At 41.6% G+C, this 16857-nt stretch overlaps 1 protein-coding gene across 1 annotated transcript in view; it reads left to right on the top strand.

The window, feature by feature from the left end:
* Window positions 1-16857, top strand: part of HECTD4 (HECT domain E3 ubiquitin protein ligase 4) — a 63574-nt gene that overhangs the window by 12603 nt on the left and 34114 nt on the right. Inside the window, 19 exon segments of the mRNA XM_008634185.2 lie at window positions 775-945; window positions 1749-1941; window positions 3305-3466; window positions 3562-3675; window positions 3882-4022; window positions 4353-4585; window positions 4987-5132; window positions 6903-6973; window positions 7500-7605; window positions 8178-8298; window positions 9084-9212; window positions 10380-10504; window positions 11637-11790; window positions 12078-12178; window positions 12993-13191; window positions 14100-14219; window positions 15350-15454; window positions 16115-16278; window positions 16600-16833. Coding sequence (XP_008632407.1) covers window positions 775-945; window positions 1749-1941; window positions 3305-3466; window positions 3562-3675; window positions 3882-4022; window positions 4353-4585; window positions 4987-5132; window positions 6903-6973; window positions 7500-7605; window positions 8178-8298; window positions 9084-9212; window positions 10380-10504; window positions 11637-11790; window positions 12078-12178; window positions 12993-13191; window positions 14100-14219; window positions 15350-15454; window positions 16115-16278; window positions 16600-16833 — 2789 coding nt within the window.

Below are 16857 nucleotides of genomic sequence, written 5' to 3'. Positions count from 1 at the left end.
TGGGCCCCGCCCCGGAGGCTGCCAGAGCTCCAGGAGCGTTTGGGCAGTGCTGCCAGGGATGCCCAGGCTGGGATTGTTGGGGTGTCTGTGCAGGGCCAGAGTTAGACTTAAGATCCATGTGGGTCCCTTCCCACTCAGGATATTCCATAATTCCAGTGTGGTCACATCTTAAGCAATCAAACAATAGCAAAAAGGACTTGGATTTAAATCAAGAACGTGTTCTTCCTGAACAGCTTTGTTCTTCCACTGTCCCAAAATTCAGGTGTTGTTTCAGATCTGGCTGTGATTTGTAGATAAACAATTGTAGCTCTTTGTAAAACTGGGGTAGTTTGTTTACTTTGGGGATTTTCCTGCTGTGGTTTTAAGGATGGATATTCACATTTATGTCCAGTGTGTTTCCTGAAACTGAGAATGTTTAGATTCCCCTTTTCTTCTCAACTTTCAAGCAATGTTTGAGAGAAGTTGCAGAAAGTAGGTGGCTCAATAGGATGTGTGTTTTCCTTGTGGGACTGTGGGTTTGTTCTCCATCATTAGAGAGGAGATGATAGTTTTATTTTTAGATAGGTTAAATTGGAGATATATGAGCTGGTTTGGATATTTGGCAAATATCGTAGAATAGCTGTTGGTAATAAATCAATGTAATGCTACTGCTAAGTCCAATATTAAGCCTCTTCTGCACTAACTGCATTTGATCTCTATTTATTTTTCATACTGTTCATACTTCTAAGGCCAAGCTGCAAAATCAGACCCGTTAAGATGCTCTCTGTCTCATAGGTATGTCAGATAATCCCAATGCCAGTAAATCACTTCCCAGTTGGCAGCACTATGACCACCGTACATCTTTCTTCAGATGGCACCTTTTTCTACTGGATTTGGTCTCCTGCAAGCCTCAACGAAAAAACCCCCAAAGGCCACTCTGTCTTTATGGATATTTTTGAAATTATAGTAAGCAAATCATGTGTTTCCTATGCCTGATGTTGGTAGCATAACCCAGTTTAATTAATAATGAGCATTTTCTAATTGACATATTAGGTTTGGATATTTATGGGTGTGATCTGAATGGATTTATGTGAAATAACTGAACAGAACAGAAGGTGAACTGTCCAATTCCATCTCCAGAGGATTATTATATTTAGCAATATGAATTCTCTTGTAGCATAAAATGTATTTCTTAATGTCTGTACTTCTGCTCAGCGGAGGAGGATGGAGTGGGATGGTGGAGCTGGAATTGGGAGGCTGTAGTAGTACAACTCATGGAAAATCCCTAACGCTCTAAATCACATCTTCATTAAGAGATTCATCCTGCAGTAAAACATCCCCTGAACATCATGGGCTGAGGAAATCATTGCTCACACTTTTTGGCTGGAAAAATGTTTCAGAGCTAAATGATTTGCAAGTGAAACACCACTAAGAAAATACAAGAGGATTATATATTTTTAGGCAGAGTTTCCTAAATAAACTCAAATTTATGACAAGCACTTCTGTCTTTAGGGATAGGTGTAAATAGAAGATATCCTATTAATTATCTCAATATTAAATTATTCTATTGAACCATAAAGTCACAAACAAAAAAATACTCCTGTGTTGCTTTCAGAACTTTGTTTTTGCAAGAACTTCTGTCAGCAAAGTTTCACTTTGTATCCCTACCTGATACATTGTGGTGGTTCATTTTACAGCTCAGTTCGGGTGGCCTCTCACCTATGGATTTCAACATCTAAAGTAGTTTTTTTCCCTCCCCGTTTTACTAGGTAGAAAATGGCATTTGTATAGCAAATCCTCTGCAGGAAAGAATTATCCTGATGAGGAAGGAGGGGGAATCTGCCAAGAGCATCAATGAGATGCTGCTGAGCCGCCTGTCCCGGTACCGCGCCTCCCCCTCGGCCACCCTCGCTGCTCTCACGGGCTCCACCATCTCCAACACCCTCAAGGAGGACCAGGCAGGTCAGAAACGCTTTACTTTTCATTTGTTAACACACACAGCATCCATCCTGGTCATTACTGACCTTGTAGGACAGGTTTAAAAAAAAAAAAGTGTGTATTTTTTGTCTTTATTCCCCAAATACGTGTTTGGAAGATCCACACAGTATTTGCTTAATGCTGGAATTATCAGCCCCTTTGCTAAATTAGGATTGTGAGGAAAGTTTAGGAATGGAAAATGGGAAGAATGCTTGTAACACCCTTTTCCAATTCCATTATTGAACTAGTTTGGGGAATCTGATAATTGCATTTCTCTGCTGGCAGCTCAGCTGGGCTTCTAATTGGTGTGTAAAAATGGCCTGCAGGTTTGAAAATGGAACTATTGCTTCACAAATCACTGGAATATTCCTGATCTGAGGTGATTTTGCACTTTTTTGAGGTCATCTGCACAGTGTTTGGGTATTCTTTTATGGAAACAACCCAAGTTAATGAAGGAATCTTGAATGAACTACCTTGATGGCTTTCAGGATGATCCAGAACTTTGTAAGATTTGTCTTAAGATTTTATTCAATTTATCTTGAATTATTTCTATTCTTCCTTCAAAAGTCATGAGTTTTCTTTCTTCAGTTTGAAACAATTGAAAGTATTTCCATAAAAATAAATTATACATGAAATAGCTCTGCTTCCAGGGAATTTGGCAAGGAGTTAGATTGGAGAGCTATTTTAAAGGTTGTGTTTTGCCATTTAACAACTCAAGTGCTACTGAAAAAGGAGAGTAAGTGCCTATTCTTGGGTAATTCTTGAGTCAGCACTCAAAAAGTGTTGATCAGCTGTTGCAAGAGGGAGATCATTTGGGCTGTCTACATTTCATGAGGAGCAGGAGACCTTAGAATAGTAAATGCATACTGAATCTCAAGTGATCTCTGTATGTGAGGAGATCATTTGGCTCCAAGTGTTTTCAATGTAATTCTCACCACACAACTCTTCATAGTTTTGGTTATACCTAATTCTTTATTGGTTTTAATTTGAAGTTGTTTTCTTTGGTTGAATAACCCGTGAAACTCTTTGTAGCCTTGTGGGGATTGATGCTGATTGTGTGGGGTTGGGAGGCCATCCCTCCACGGAGAAGTCATGGATGCCCCATCCCTGGAAATGCTCAAGGCCAGGTTCATAGAGCTCTGAGCAACCTGGTCTCATGGAAGGTGTCCCTGTCCACAAGGTTGGAATGGGATGATCTTGAAGGTCCCTTCCAACCCAAACCATTCTGGAATTCTGTGGAAACTTCTTAACGCAGCTTCTAAATACCGATTCCTTTGAAGCCCTGAGCAGAGCTCTGCCTTGTTCTGCAGAAATGCACTTTGTGACCTTTCTCTGGTGCACGTTGCAGCTGCCAACACGAGCTGTGGGCTGCCCCTGAAGATGCTGAGGAAGACCCCGATCTACACGTGCGGGACGTACCTGGTGATGCTGGTGCCGCCCCCGGGGGGCTCGGGCAGCTCGGCCACGCGCTCGCTCTTCGGGGGCACCAGCGCTTTGTCCTCCTTAAAAAGTAAGTCAGAGCCATTTGTGACAGATTGGGAGTCCTTGGCTGTCTGAAATGCAATAAACTTCTCAGGAATTGATTGGAGCTGTGTTTCTGTGTAGTTCTTGCCTCCAGCCTGGTGTTCAACATCTCGGATGGGCAGTTCACCAGCAGGGCAGATCTCATCGATGCTGCGGGCAGCTCGCTCGGACGGGGGGCTCTGGTGCCAGGGCTTGGTAAGGAATATTGCAGCCCCTCAGATCCCAAAGAATCCATCTGGGTTTGAGTTTGCAGTCAGCAACTCTGCAGTGGGCGAGGTTGCATATCTGTGGTGAAATTTTATAAACTTCTAAAGCAAATAATTTGGATTTACATCGCCTATAAAGATGTTTCAGTCTGGTTTTCTACCAAATTGATGTGCGAAATATTTTCCTTCTCTTAGGTGCCTGTTATGATACAATGAATAACATGATCTGGACGTGCTCCAATGATTATATTGATCAGTGGTGCAATCCTGGGAACCAGGCATTCCACTGTGTGTGCCAGAGGCTGGGAGTGAGTCACGTCATTGCAGAGCCCAAAGGTGAGGGAACCCACAAGTCAGCACTTTGTACAAAGGGGAAGTGAAACAGAGGAGATTCAGAGCATAAACAGAAACTGCCTTTCTGTTAAAAGCTGAGTTCATTCCTGAAAAGAGTTGTAAATATTGGTCGTGGTTTAGCTTTGATTTAAGAGCGGGAAAAGCACAGAATAAGATGTGTGGAAGATCACAGATTCTTGCTGCCTTCAGTACATTAAAAAGGTGTTTTGGGTAATCCTTTTGTGCCCTGAAGTTGATTTATTGCATTTTAGAAGCAAAGGCTGATGATGCAGTCTGTGTTTGTAGACAGCGTTTGAACTCCTCTCCTTCCAGGGGATGCAACAACCACAAACGAGGTCATTAACCAGTTACTGCACCATGTTGGTGCCATGTGCATCCACCAACTCAACCTCCTGGCAGCCAGCAACAACCTCCCCATCAGCAATTTTTTGGGGAAGCAGCATCCCATTGAAGCTCATCACTTGAGCAGCATCTGTGACATTATGGAGAAGGCCATGGTCAATGGAGACACCTGCATCATCCGCTGCATCCTCGTTGTCTTCCAGGTACAGAACCTTAAATGCACTTCAAAATTCACATGGAAAAATTAAAAACTTGCTTTGGAGTACAGGCAACCACTGGTTTCATTTTTATTCAATTTTTTTTTTTCTCCACTGGAATCCATGTAATAGAGGTTGATTTAGCAGTGGCTTTGCAGTATTTTGCATACTCATTTAAGAGCCCTAATTTAAATTTAGTCTCTATCTTTACAGATTAAAATAAAACCCAGAGAGTTTATTTCCTTTTTTCTTTCTATTTTTCCCTCATTTTTGATTCAAAATCATATTCTGGCTCTCAAATTTCTAGGCCCACACAAATGGTTCAAGAAACTGACAGCAGAAAATAAGTTAATGTAAGTAACGTTTATATTTTTAATACTAATATTGTTGTGTTTAATTTTTCTTAGGTGGTTTTTAAATTTTTCTTCAGCCCCCAAACTGAAAGGAACAGAGATATTGTCAGAAGGTCTGGCCTGTTACTGTGGCAGTTACTGATGGCCCCAAGGGATCAGATCTGCTCTGAAATCCAGAAGGAAGTTTGTCTGGCTATTAGGTGAGTATCTGTTCTATCAAGTTCAACTTTAGATTTTAGTTTGTTTGAAATGTAGTGACTGATGAACACAGCAATTGTACTCAGTTTAATTTTAAATTAATATGAGAAAATTTAGTGTGATGGATTTGAAGTCAGGATAAAATTATTACAGTTTGTCTGTGGGAGAAATGTGTGTTGGTCTTGATGAAATAACAGGTAGTAATTACTTTCCATACTTTTAACTTGTTGCTTTTTTCTTGTCTTTCTTATGGATCTTTTTTTTCCTAATGTTTATTATAAAATAGTTGCTAAATTCAAGCAAAGTTTTCTTGAATGAGTTCCTTATTTAGTGGCTGTGGTGTTGAGAAAAAGGCAAAGCTGGTGTTGACAGCTCTTAAAGTGACAACACTGGAGTTCTCTTGAACAGAAGGAACATCAGGAGGAGCAGAATTAATAATACTGGAGGGATTAATAATACTTGAGGAATGCTCTGAGACTGAATGCCCAGGGAAAAAAAGAAGTGTGGTGGTATCTCCTGAAAAGGAGATAATGGAAACCTCAGGGCCAAGGAATGCTGGCTCCAGCGTGCCAAGGACAAATAGAACCTGTTCCAGTGGGAAGTGCTCCAGAGATTGAGACCAAAATCTTTTGAAGATCAACCTGCATTTTCTTGGTGTGAATCACAGCATCCCAAATTTCTGTGGCTCTGTGCAACTCTGAGTGAAGAGTTCAGGAGGATTACCTGGCTTTTTCAGGGACCTGCTTTCTGACATGGAAAAGTGTCTACTGTCACCTGCAAGGACACCTTGTTTATTAACCCTGGGTGTTCCAGTGACTTGTTAAACAGCTCCAACGTGGGGATTGGGTGATGTTTCCTTCCTCCTGTTTTCTCCTTGGGGGATTCTGGTGCCAATGGAACCCTCGAAGGTAGCTGGCAATGTGTGATAAGTTTTCCTGAGGTTTCTATCTGCGTGGATCAGCATGAGCTAGAGGGAAGGAAGCTGCAATAATCTGTGCTCTCAGTGTGAAGCTGAAAAACATCCCAGTTTTCTGTGAGAGTGTTACTGAAAAAGAAGAGGCAAAGGAAATGGCAAAGTTGCATAGTGATTTCAGTACTTCAGACAGGCATGAAGTGCTCCTTTGAAGTGATTGTGGTCTTGATAGGGGAATTCACATAGAAAGGACAGAGTTCATCAGAAGTTAGAGGGGAACAGTCTCCACCTGGAATGTTTCTGCAGAGCTGGGGTGTTCCTGAAATGCTCCTTCCAGGAGCTCCTCTGTAGCTTAAACTAACACCTCTGTACAGCCAGTCTTCAGGAAGTACAAAACTGTAGCATTAGTGACTGATTTCTTGATTATTGTATTTGTATTTTCCATTGTTCTGGTCACAGAGAAGCCTCAGCTCTTACCCCATCACCAGAGTTTTTGGAGTTTTTCTCTGAGCCATTATAATTTTTCCTGACACCTCTGTTTCTTAACAAACTGATTGTGCTGCCCTGTGTGCATGTGATTAATGGGGAGTTTTCCAGAGGGAAGCAAATAGCTCTTGGAGAAGCTTCGGGACCTAAACAATAAAATATAGTTGATTACAAGAGATTCCTGGAGAAAACAGCTGCATATTTCCTAATATTGATGTTAAAATCTGGAGGATGCTCTTCTAAGCCTTTACAGAGACATTGTAAATGTTCCATCAGATGCTGAGTCTGTGGTGCCATTTGTCACATGTCCATTGAAATGGTTCTGCTCACTTCTAAATTCATCAAATAATGCATGGCTTTATTTTTTCCTTAGCTCTGGTTTAAATATCCTGTATCCCGGAGAAGCAGAAATCAATAATTTGTTGAAATTGGTCTTAACTGAAGGTGAGAATGTCTGATGCCAGGTGAGAGTGGGGTTTTTCTAACTGAGAACAAAAATCAAATACATCTCAAGCTTAGAGGGAGAACAGTTTGGGGTATTGGGCACTACTCTGCTTTAAATCCATTTTAAATCTGCTTTTCTAGGAAATTGTGGAATGCTTCAGCTTCTGAGTGGCTGCATGGCCAAGGGTAGGTCAGGTGGAGAAAAGGAATATTTGCAAGTACCCAGGAATCAGAGGAAACGTTAGACCTCAGTGAAGGGGGAATAATGTCCTTGAGTTCACCAGGAAATGGGAATCTGGGCTTGGAAGCAGCTGATGCTCAGTAATTTGTCACTTCACAGGAACGTGTTGGGAATTTCCACCAGTGCCACAGGCAGGGAAAGTGCTCCCAGTCTGGGACAGCAGCTCTGCTTACCCTGGGAATGCAGCCATTCCTGAGCTCTAGTCTGTGTTAAACAAGGTATCAGGGGAAATGAAATCTATTCTGTAAAATTCTGCTTTGCAAAAGTTTTTTATTTCCTTTTTAGGAGAGAGGAACAGCGGCCTCTCCCAGCTCCGGGATGTTATCCTGACTAATTTAGCTGAGCAGCTGCAGAACAACAGATTTGGAAGTGAAGATGATGATCATTATAGGTAAAAAGCCTCCCCATTTATAGAGTATTTTTCTGTTATTTGCTTGAGGTGAACTTGCAGGAACTTCTGCTGGAATGGCTCATTATGTCCCTGCTGTGTGACCTGGATGTTGTTTGTGTCTGCGGGAAGGGGAGATTTCATTAGGATGAGGAGAGATTTGATGTTTTAAAGCAAACTTTGGAGGCTTCTGTACCCAGACTGGGTTTGGGATTCCTTGTTCCTTGCAGTGTTCATGATAAATGTGAATGATAATTTCATAAATAGGATTTTATGGCATTTCTCTGCATATCATAGGTGACTTTCCAGCAGTAAAACTGCCAGTCTCAAGTACCTGTTCAAGTTGGGAGGAGTCTTTTAGAGGAGCCATAAGAAATCACAGATTTACCTCAGCACAGTGCAGCAAACCCCTGGAAATCTGTTGCACTTGTTAAACATTTCAGGCTTGGGGGGTTTTTGTGTCCGAATTTGGGTTTCCCATAATCAGGGATCCAGCTTGCAGCATGAGCTGAGCTGTACAAAATGCACATTTAATTAATGATTAACATTTTCCACCTTTCTTGCCTCTCTTGAAGACTCAATGATGAGCTCTTGCACTACATCCTCAAGATTGTTGTCCGAGAATCTTGTGTCTTAATCACCAAGTGCCAAACTGTATCTAAAGATGACTTTCAAAGGCTTCTTTCAACTGTGCCTGTAAGTAAAATGTGTTTTGATAGAAGTAGCTCTGCCTTTGGCTTCTTTTCCTCCTTGAATCCATCCTCTTCACTGAGTACGTGGAGGTGAAACTTCCATAGTTGTGTCTTAAAAAATCCAGGAGAAGAATGTCTTTTGTGCTGTGCAAGGAAGAAAAGAATAATTTCTCACAGCAAAGTAAATCATTCAGTAATGCTGGAACAGGTTTATACGTGGATTTATTTTCCAGTTGCTCTGGTTCCTGTTCATTTTAAAGGAACTTTGTGAATCTCAGTATTCAAAGCATTGCAGCAGCTTAAAAAATCAAACATGTACTTGTGTATTATGGTTCCTACAGGCTGAAGGAATTATCAGTGACAGACAGAAATGAGTGAAAGCTGACATTTGATTATAAAAACACTGGGAGGGGACAGGAAGTCCTGGCCTGTGCTGCAGGAGGGTGGGAAAGGAGGAGTGGCATGGAGCCATCACCTTCAGGAGTGTGAATTACATTTATCCCTCTGGTGGCATGATCTTTTAATAGTTCATTAATTCTTAGAGTTCCTGAATATTCCTATAATGTTCCAAACCTGAACAAAGTTTTGCTGCCTCTTTATATTTTTGTCAGTTACTTCACAAAATTCAGCGTTTTGCAACTGGTTTCTTTACTTAAATAGAAAAAGTTACTTCTTTGCTCTTGCTTTTCTTCTTCCTCAACCTTTTTTACCTCTTTCCAACTTCCAAGTCTGAGGCTTGCCCAGCTCAAGGGTTTGGATAATGCAAAGTTTTACTTATTTGTGTTCAAGGCTGCGTCCTCGTGCTTGCGGTACCTGATGGCTGTGCAGAATCACCTCCTCAGTAACACTATTTTGATTAAACCTGATGACAATGATGACAGTGACAGCTCCTTGCAGGGAGAGACATTGAAGGTACAGGTAAACACCAAGTTTTATTCTAGTATGGCTCTCTCCAGTCAGTGTGCCTGTAACACCTTGTTCCTGCAGTGCATTTGCTGTTTGCTGCTGGTTCTTTTCCTTTGGATAGAGTTAAGTAGCTGGAGAACAGGAAAAAACTGTCCAGAGTAAAATCTGCAGTTATTTTATGTTCAGGATTCCAGCTTGCTTTCCCTGTTATCAGTGAGAGCAGATGCTTTCCTTCCTAAATATATATATATATATATATAATGAGTTTTTAAATATATTTCAGCTAATAAGTGCTAGTAGGATTCCTGGCATGGGAATTTCCTTTCCTGGACACATTACCCCAGACATGTTTTCTTCTCCAAATCACTCAGGTGGTCCTTGAAAAAATACTTTTAAATAAATAGAAAAGGGGTTTCTCATTTCCCTTACCTGGCTGCTGCTTCATTGCAGTTTTAACAAACAACCTCCATCAGTTGTCTGAAACAGAGAGGATAAAGTTTGTGGCAAGGAAACTTTTAGAAGACAAAGTTTGAGGACAGGCTTTAGTTGGTATAAGTTTATTAAAATGCTGCATTTCACACTGCTTCAGCCAGCTCCCAGAAGCCAGGTTTGCCCTGGAGTGCAGGTTGTCTGGTCATAGTAGTTCTGGTAGTAATTCTTCTCTAATGGAATTGATTTCTGAATTTCTGGTATTTTGCTTAGCTGGTTTTCTCTGCTGCTCTTTGAGGCTGTGTGTGCTTGTGAGCTGCTGCAGTTGGAAGTGATTTGTTCAGGCTTATTGAGTAAATGCTAAATATTGGAGTATTTTTCTTGTGTCACTTATTCACCCCGTGTTCATTGTTCAGTTTCTCTCTCTGCAGTGCTCCTCATCCCTGCTAGGACATTGTGTCACCAGTCCTGTACCTTGGCTGGCTCTCAGCTCTCTCCTGTGCTGGACTTGGGGCTTCCTTCCCTCTAGAAACTGGATGTGCATCCTGTATAAAACATGCACCTAGTTTCTCCCAGCACTTTGGGGCTTAACATTAATCAAATTTAAGTCTTGGATGAATCTCCTGCTGCAGGCCTGCCAGGTCACATTATCATTCTTTTCATTTGGAAATCCATCTTTTTGTTCTGTCGTCCTTTTTGGGGGGATTCTCTAAGAATTTAAGTATCCTGTAACTCTTTTTTTTTACTTAGGAACTCAAGACCAGCATTTTGTCTCTTGCCACACAAATTCTGACAGGATGTGATGAAGTCTTAGAAATGCTGCAACAAGTCACTACAGCACTAATTAACAGTGACATTTCTGACAGGGAGCAAAGGTAAGACAAGTGGGAGGATCCTAATTTGGTAACAGGGAACTGTTGCTCTTTGTGGCTTATTGTACAAGCACTGTTAGCATTAATTAGTCTTTATCACTTAATTTTTGAGCTCTGAATGCACAGGAACTGTTTCTTCCTGTAGCAGTTGTTTAGCACTCAGCTGGTGGAGAATTTAGAATCACTCTCCATGTCAGTCCTGATCATCTGTAGGTTGATATTTCTATAGGAACCTCAAATTGGGAAGTCAGTGAAATGCTATTTATGAGTAGGATACCTGGAAGCAAACTCTAATTAGCTGGGAATACTCCTGTAAGGTAGAACAATCTGTTTATTTTTAAATTCCTGATTATTACATCCCTAGTAGCTGGACTAGATATTTATCCATGACAAGCCTTGGATGTTGGTTTGATATCCCACATATTCCATCACCTGCCCTTCCCTGTCTCTCCTCCTCTTAAAAGTACACCTTGGGAATGGGATGGAAACAAAAGCTGTGAACTTTTCTCTCCTCAAACAAACAGCTCCGGTCCCAGCTGTGCTTCAGGTTGCACTTTCTGCTTCTCTGTGCCTGCAAGATTAGTTGTGTTTATTGACAGCACACAATTCCTGGGTGATATTTTCAGATGAGTTCATGTTCTAATATATTTTTGTAGCTGCAGATTCTTTTCAAGTCCTTTGAGCTCCATGTGCTGGGAGCTGATATCCACACTGGTGCATTTGTGTTTGATGGGGACTTTCATCCTGTGCCCAGGGGAGCTTATCCTTCTCTAAGTAATTATTAAACTGTTGATTTACTGTCTCTGCTCTCTGATTGTTCAGTGAGAATTGTCAGCAATTCAAGGTCACTGACATTTGGGAGAAATTGTAGTGGTTTCAAGATTGTTTTGGGGATTTTGTTAATAGAATACAAACATTCTCTGCTGAATTTTGAATTGCTGCTACAAGATAAAACAGTCCTGGAGTCTCTGATGGCACTGCTCTTCTCCTAAGTACACCCTCCTAGGAGAAGTTCTTGCACAGTCTGTGCGGATTCTCTTAAAGTCAATTTTTTGGGTAGTTTCAGAAGTGACTAAAAGCAGAAGTGCTGCAGTATGAAGAGAGTTGTTCTGTGTAACTTTGGCTCTCCTTACAGGTTAAAAGGCCTGGAGCAGATCACAAAGGCCACCATGCTTGGCCACCTGCTGCCTGTGCTGCTGACATCCCTGATGCACCCAAACCTGCAGACCCTGACCATGGCTGATGCCCTGATGCCTCAGCTGGTGCAGCTGGTCCTTTACACCAGCCAGGTATGGGCTCTGTGCCACCCCTGGGCTGCCCAGGGCCAACCCTGGGGCCTGCAGCCTCCAAAATGCTGCTCAGCCTCCTGCAGAGGCTCATCCACACATCAGAGTTCAGAGTTTCTCAGCAGCTGCCAAAGCTGCTGATGCTGAATGTTAAATTTGACTGCTCCAGGAGCTGCTCAGTAATGATTTATTGTCAATAGCAACAGTAGGATTGTTAATTATTTCAATAATGAGCTCTTAAAATGCTTTCCAGTTTGCATGTCCCTAACACTGTGTATTTTGGGCCACAGACTGCACTGCTGCTTAAAACCCAGTCTCCAGTTTTCTCAGAACTGAACAGTTCCCCCAGTTGTGCTCCAGAGCAGAAAGGGAAGCAGTTACCTGATGAGAGGTGATTTTTCTTTACATTTGGGTCTTTTCATGGGATAAACTGAACTGTAATGTCCATCTGGCCATTGCTGCGGGATAAAGCAGCAGTTTTTATTTGAATTAACTTTTAAAGGTATGCTGGAATGATTTCTAAGGCTGTCTCAGTTTTATATAAGCTTTTTCAAAAGGCAATTAGTTCCAAATTTTTTTCTGTATATAGAATTAAACTATTAATATCTTCAGGTTGTTTACACAGAATATGGTTTGTTTTGGTTTTTTCCCTCACCTCAAGCATTAGGAATTAATTCTAAATGTTCCTCTCACAATAAATTAGGCTAAGGAGGACCATCAAGAGGAAATGTAAATTGCTCTGGCAGCATGAGATACAGAATTAAAACCATTGCAAAGCCATTAAATGGTTTAATTTACAGACAGAAATAACATTTTTAACTCCTGCATTTAAATGCTGTGTCTCAGCTCAAAGTTTTCCAGCTCCTGCTTAGAAACAGAAACGAACAGCTAAAATCAAATGAAAATGCTTATTTGCAGCATTGGAGGATTTGTAGTGTTAAAGAATTTGTGATGATGTGATTTTTGTGAATAAGAATATGTATAATGTATGAATAATGGTATATATGATTATATTATATTATAATAATAATAATATATGGAATATATGAATTCCCTCAATCCAGTCATGCCTAAAACCAGGAGTCAGTTCCTTGTGTCCCTGTATCAGTACTGAGAAGTGATTTTAAGTATTTTATATCTTAATGTCTGATTGATAGAAATCCGTGTGCTGTATTTTAGGCCCAATTTCTCCCTCTTAATTTCAGGATGCTGGAAGAGAAGGAAGAGCCAGGATTCCTGACTGGTTTGAAGATCCCTGCTCCCTGGGCTGCTGGGAAGACCGTGGAGACAGTCCATCCCGTCAGGGATAACTATAAATTTAAGGAAACTGTCCACATTCCAGGAGCCCGCTGTTTGTATCTTAGATTTGACAACAGATGCTCCTCCCAGTATGATTATGACAAGGTAAGCAAGGGCCAGCTCAGCACCTCTGCAGTGAGGGAATTCCCTCAAAAAAAGTAGTGGCAGTTCTGCCATGGGAGAAGTGTGGGAGGCTTCAGGGGCTGGGGGCTCAGGGGTGGTTTGGGCTGGTTTTTCCTCCTCAGAAATGCTATCAATTCTGGTTTTTTTAAAAATGACTTCAGGCCGGCTCAGACAGTCCAAGTTGGACATTTTTACTGATGTTCAGTTTTCCTTATTTCCCGAATTTTAATCCAGCTGCCTCCTTTGATCAGCACAGCTGGTTTAAACTGGGCAGAGCTGGAAAGGTTCCTTTTTCCCTGATGATAAATAGCTTGTTTACCTGGATTAATAGGAACAAGTACTTTCATTTTAGGAAAACAACCAATAGCACTTACCTACTTTGTATTATCAGAGGGCTGCTTGCTAAGTGCTGCTGTTTATTCTTTGGCATAGAGCAAGCTCTGGGACGCTCATAAATAACTAATGGGAGTATCTTCAGTATTAATGTCACCCATTACTGATTAAACTCCCCCAGGCTCCTCATGTTCCCACCAAAATCACTGACAAACCTTTGGCTTTGCTGGGAGCAGGATCAGCCCCTCACTAATAGGGAAGGAGTTTGTTCTATGGCTCAGGGCTGGCAGTCAGGATTTCTCCTGCTCTCTGCTCCCAGCCCTGCTGTGTGAGCAGGGGCCGAGCCCCTCGAGTCCCTGCGTGCCTCAGTTTCCCCATCTGTAAAATGGGGATAATAATACTTAACCCTGCTGCCCTCACAGAGCCTGTGAGGATTGGTTCACGTGCATGGAGCGCTTCAAGAGTCGAAAGCGCGGTGGAAGTGCTAAGTATTATTATTATTATTAGGTTTTCTTGTTTTTCTCTTACAGTCTAACAGTGTATTTTATGTTTTGAAGTTGGTGATCTATGCTGGTCCTAGCACAAACAGTAGGAAGGTTGCTGAGTATGGAGGCAATACACTGGGATATGGCAGCCGTAGTGTCTTAGGAACGGGGTGGCCCAAGGACTTAGTGAAGGTACAGTATTACCATCCACCCCTATTTCCCATAGAAAATTCCCTTTGGAAACCATGCCCAGCCCATTTTACCCTCACAGCTATGCATTCCAAGCTTTTAAATGTACAGTTATCCATGATGAGATCTGCTCAGTGAGCTGTTGTGTCCTTGGGGGATATCTTTAAACTCGGCTCTGTGTTCCGTGTGATGCTTCCCTTGGAGTTTGTTTTGTGTCTTACTGGAGTTCCTGATGGAGATGTTTGAGTCCTGGAGTCTCTGATGGCACTGCTCTTCTCCTAAGTACACCCTCCTAGGAGAAGTTCTTGCACAGTCTGTGCAGATTCTCTTAAAGTCAATTTTTTTTGATAGTAACCCCCAAATATATCAAGTAGTAAATGTAACAAACAACTTCCAGCTCTTTCTGTTGGATTTTAAAATTTCATTGGCAGTAAAACTAAGACAGAAGAATCCCTTAAACTCCTTGAAACCTCAGCATTTCAATCCTTTGGTAATGTGTCCCCTCACACTCTCTGCAGTGTGATTTTATTTTTGTTTAATTTGTGCTGCTACCTTGTCCCCCACTAAAACTGGGCTTTTTTACATAACAAAAACACGTTGTAAAAAAGAAATCAAGAGGTAATAAACTGGAAAGCAATTTCAGACAAGAACTCCATTGTTCACAATTAATGGAATTCGGTTTATTTTTCACAATGGATTTTGATACAGTTCTTTTAGCAAGCTCCTTGATTAATTTGTTGTCATTCTTCTAATTGAAGAACTTGTTTGTCTTCATTCAGGAAGAGAATTGTTAATTATTGCCTGGTTTCTTGCAGCCAAACAGTGAAAATCAAGGCTAAGTAACATACTGATAATTTCTGCTTTTGATTTTACAGCTATGGTGGTTCTTTCTGTTTTGCTGTAGTCAGCCAGCAGCAAAATTAAGTTGTCTACTAAAAGACACCTTTACAAAAAGGGAAAAATCTTAAATCAGAGTATCTCATTTGAGATAAAAACAACACCCAGAAACCTGTCATTAAAAGCATTAACCTATAAAATAACCACTTGTGTGAAAAGCCTGCTTGTTTGCCTCAATTATTAAATATATTTTCTTTTCTTTCCCCCCCCCCCTTTCCTGCCGTGGATATTTGAAGGTGGAAGGAGACACAGTCACGTTCTCCTTCGAAATGCGGAGTGGTCGGGAGCACAACACTCCGGACAAAGCCATGTGGGGCTTTGCCTGCACTGTCCGAGCACAGGTATTCCAGGGGGAGAATTCCAGGGGGAGAGCTTCAGCTTCCACTGTCCCCTGCCTGCCACAAATTCCAGATCGATAGAAATGTGCTTCCAGCTTGGCAGTTTGAAATGGAAACCAGCAGCGACTGGTTTGGGCAGTGAGACAAATCATGTGTTGGCAATGAAAAGAACCCGAGTTTGAGATGAGGCTTAGGGATTCATGGAGATAGCTGGTATCAAACATGTCTTATCTACCTCCTGAAGCCAGTTCAGCATCCCTTGCTGCTTGTAGGTCAGGATTTCTTTGTAACAACCTGAAAATTGGAGATGTCCTGAGGAAATAATGATTCCAGCCCACGAAGAAGAGAGGGGAGGGATGCTGGGATCAAACACAGGGGATCTTGAATCCCACTACAAGTTAGGACTAGGGTGACTGAGCCAAAAATAACTTCACCTGTTCCTTCTTGGTTCGGGAAAATAATGTTTAAATCCCTTATTTCTTGCCTTGAGTTGTTCTTACAACTTGCTGTTAATTGTTGTGCAATTTTTGTGTGAGGGTTAAGATTGATATCGAGCTATACCTTACATAGAAAAGATTATATATAAAATCTCCTATCTTGAATAGACGGGAAAGGCCTTCCTGGTGGATTGCTTGGTTGAACTTCTCCCTGTTCCTTCTGCAGGAATCCTCAGAAGATGTGTCAGGAGGTTTGCCATTCCTGGTTGACCTGGCCCTGGGCCTCTCTGTGCTGGCCTGTTCTATGCTGAGGATCTTGTACAATGGGCCAGAAATTACCAAAGATGAAGAAACCTGTCAAGAGCTCTTAAGATCTAAACTCTTACAAAGGTAAAAATAATCAATTTTGATCTGAGTGGTTTCTTCTGAGGGGAGGTGACTTGTATAGTTGGGCTCAGGTCTTGTGCTTTACAGCGATGTTTGGATCAGTTTTCCTGTAGTTTGTTCAGCAGTTTGTGTCACCTAAAACTGAGGGAATGTTCTCCAAAACAGAGGGGTTTTTAGAGTAAAATGAGGGTTGGGTTATGCTTGATACAAGCCACACTTCATTTATTAATACTTAGTCTTTGTAATGTGTCATTGACTGAAGTGTCTTTCTCAATGAGGGGGGAAATAAAAATCCCTTTAATTGGTTTTTATTTCCTTTTGCAGGTGCCAGTGGCAGGTGGAAGCCAACGGGGTCATATCTCCAGCCCTTACTCCAAGCCCATCTCCATTGCCTCTCACTATAGAGGAGGATAGGGAATTCACATACCCCTCTGATGTGCTCGTGCCTCCTGTTGGACACTACTTTGATCTGCCCAGGATTAGGCTGCCCCCAGGAATCATGATCAAGCTCAGGGAAATTTCTGGACGTGCTCGGCCTCAATTTAGACCCAGTATAAAGTAAGGAGTCCTTGTTTCCCTCTG

The sequence above is a fragment of the Corvus brachyrhynchos genome, unplaced genomic scaffold (genome assembly GCF_000691975.1).
Source record: "Corvus brachyrhynchos isolate BGI_N302 unplaced genomic scaffold, ASM69197v1 scaffold114, whole genome shotgun sequence".
Classification (NCBI taxonomy): domain Eukaryota; kingdom Metazoa; phylum Chordata; class Aves; order Passeriformes; family Corvidae; genus Corvus; species Corvus brachyrhynchos.
The sequence above is the reverse complement of the archived record's forward strand: the minus strand, read 5'-3'. Positions and strand labels throughout refer to the sequence as shown.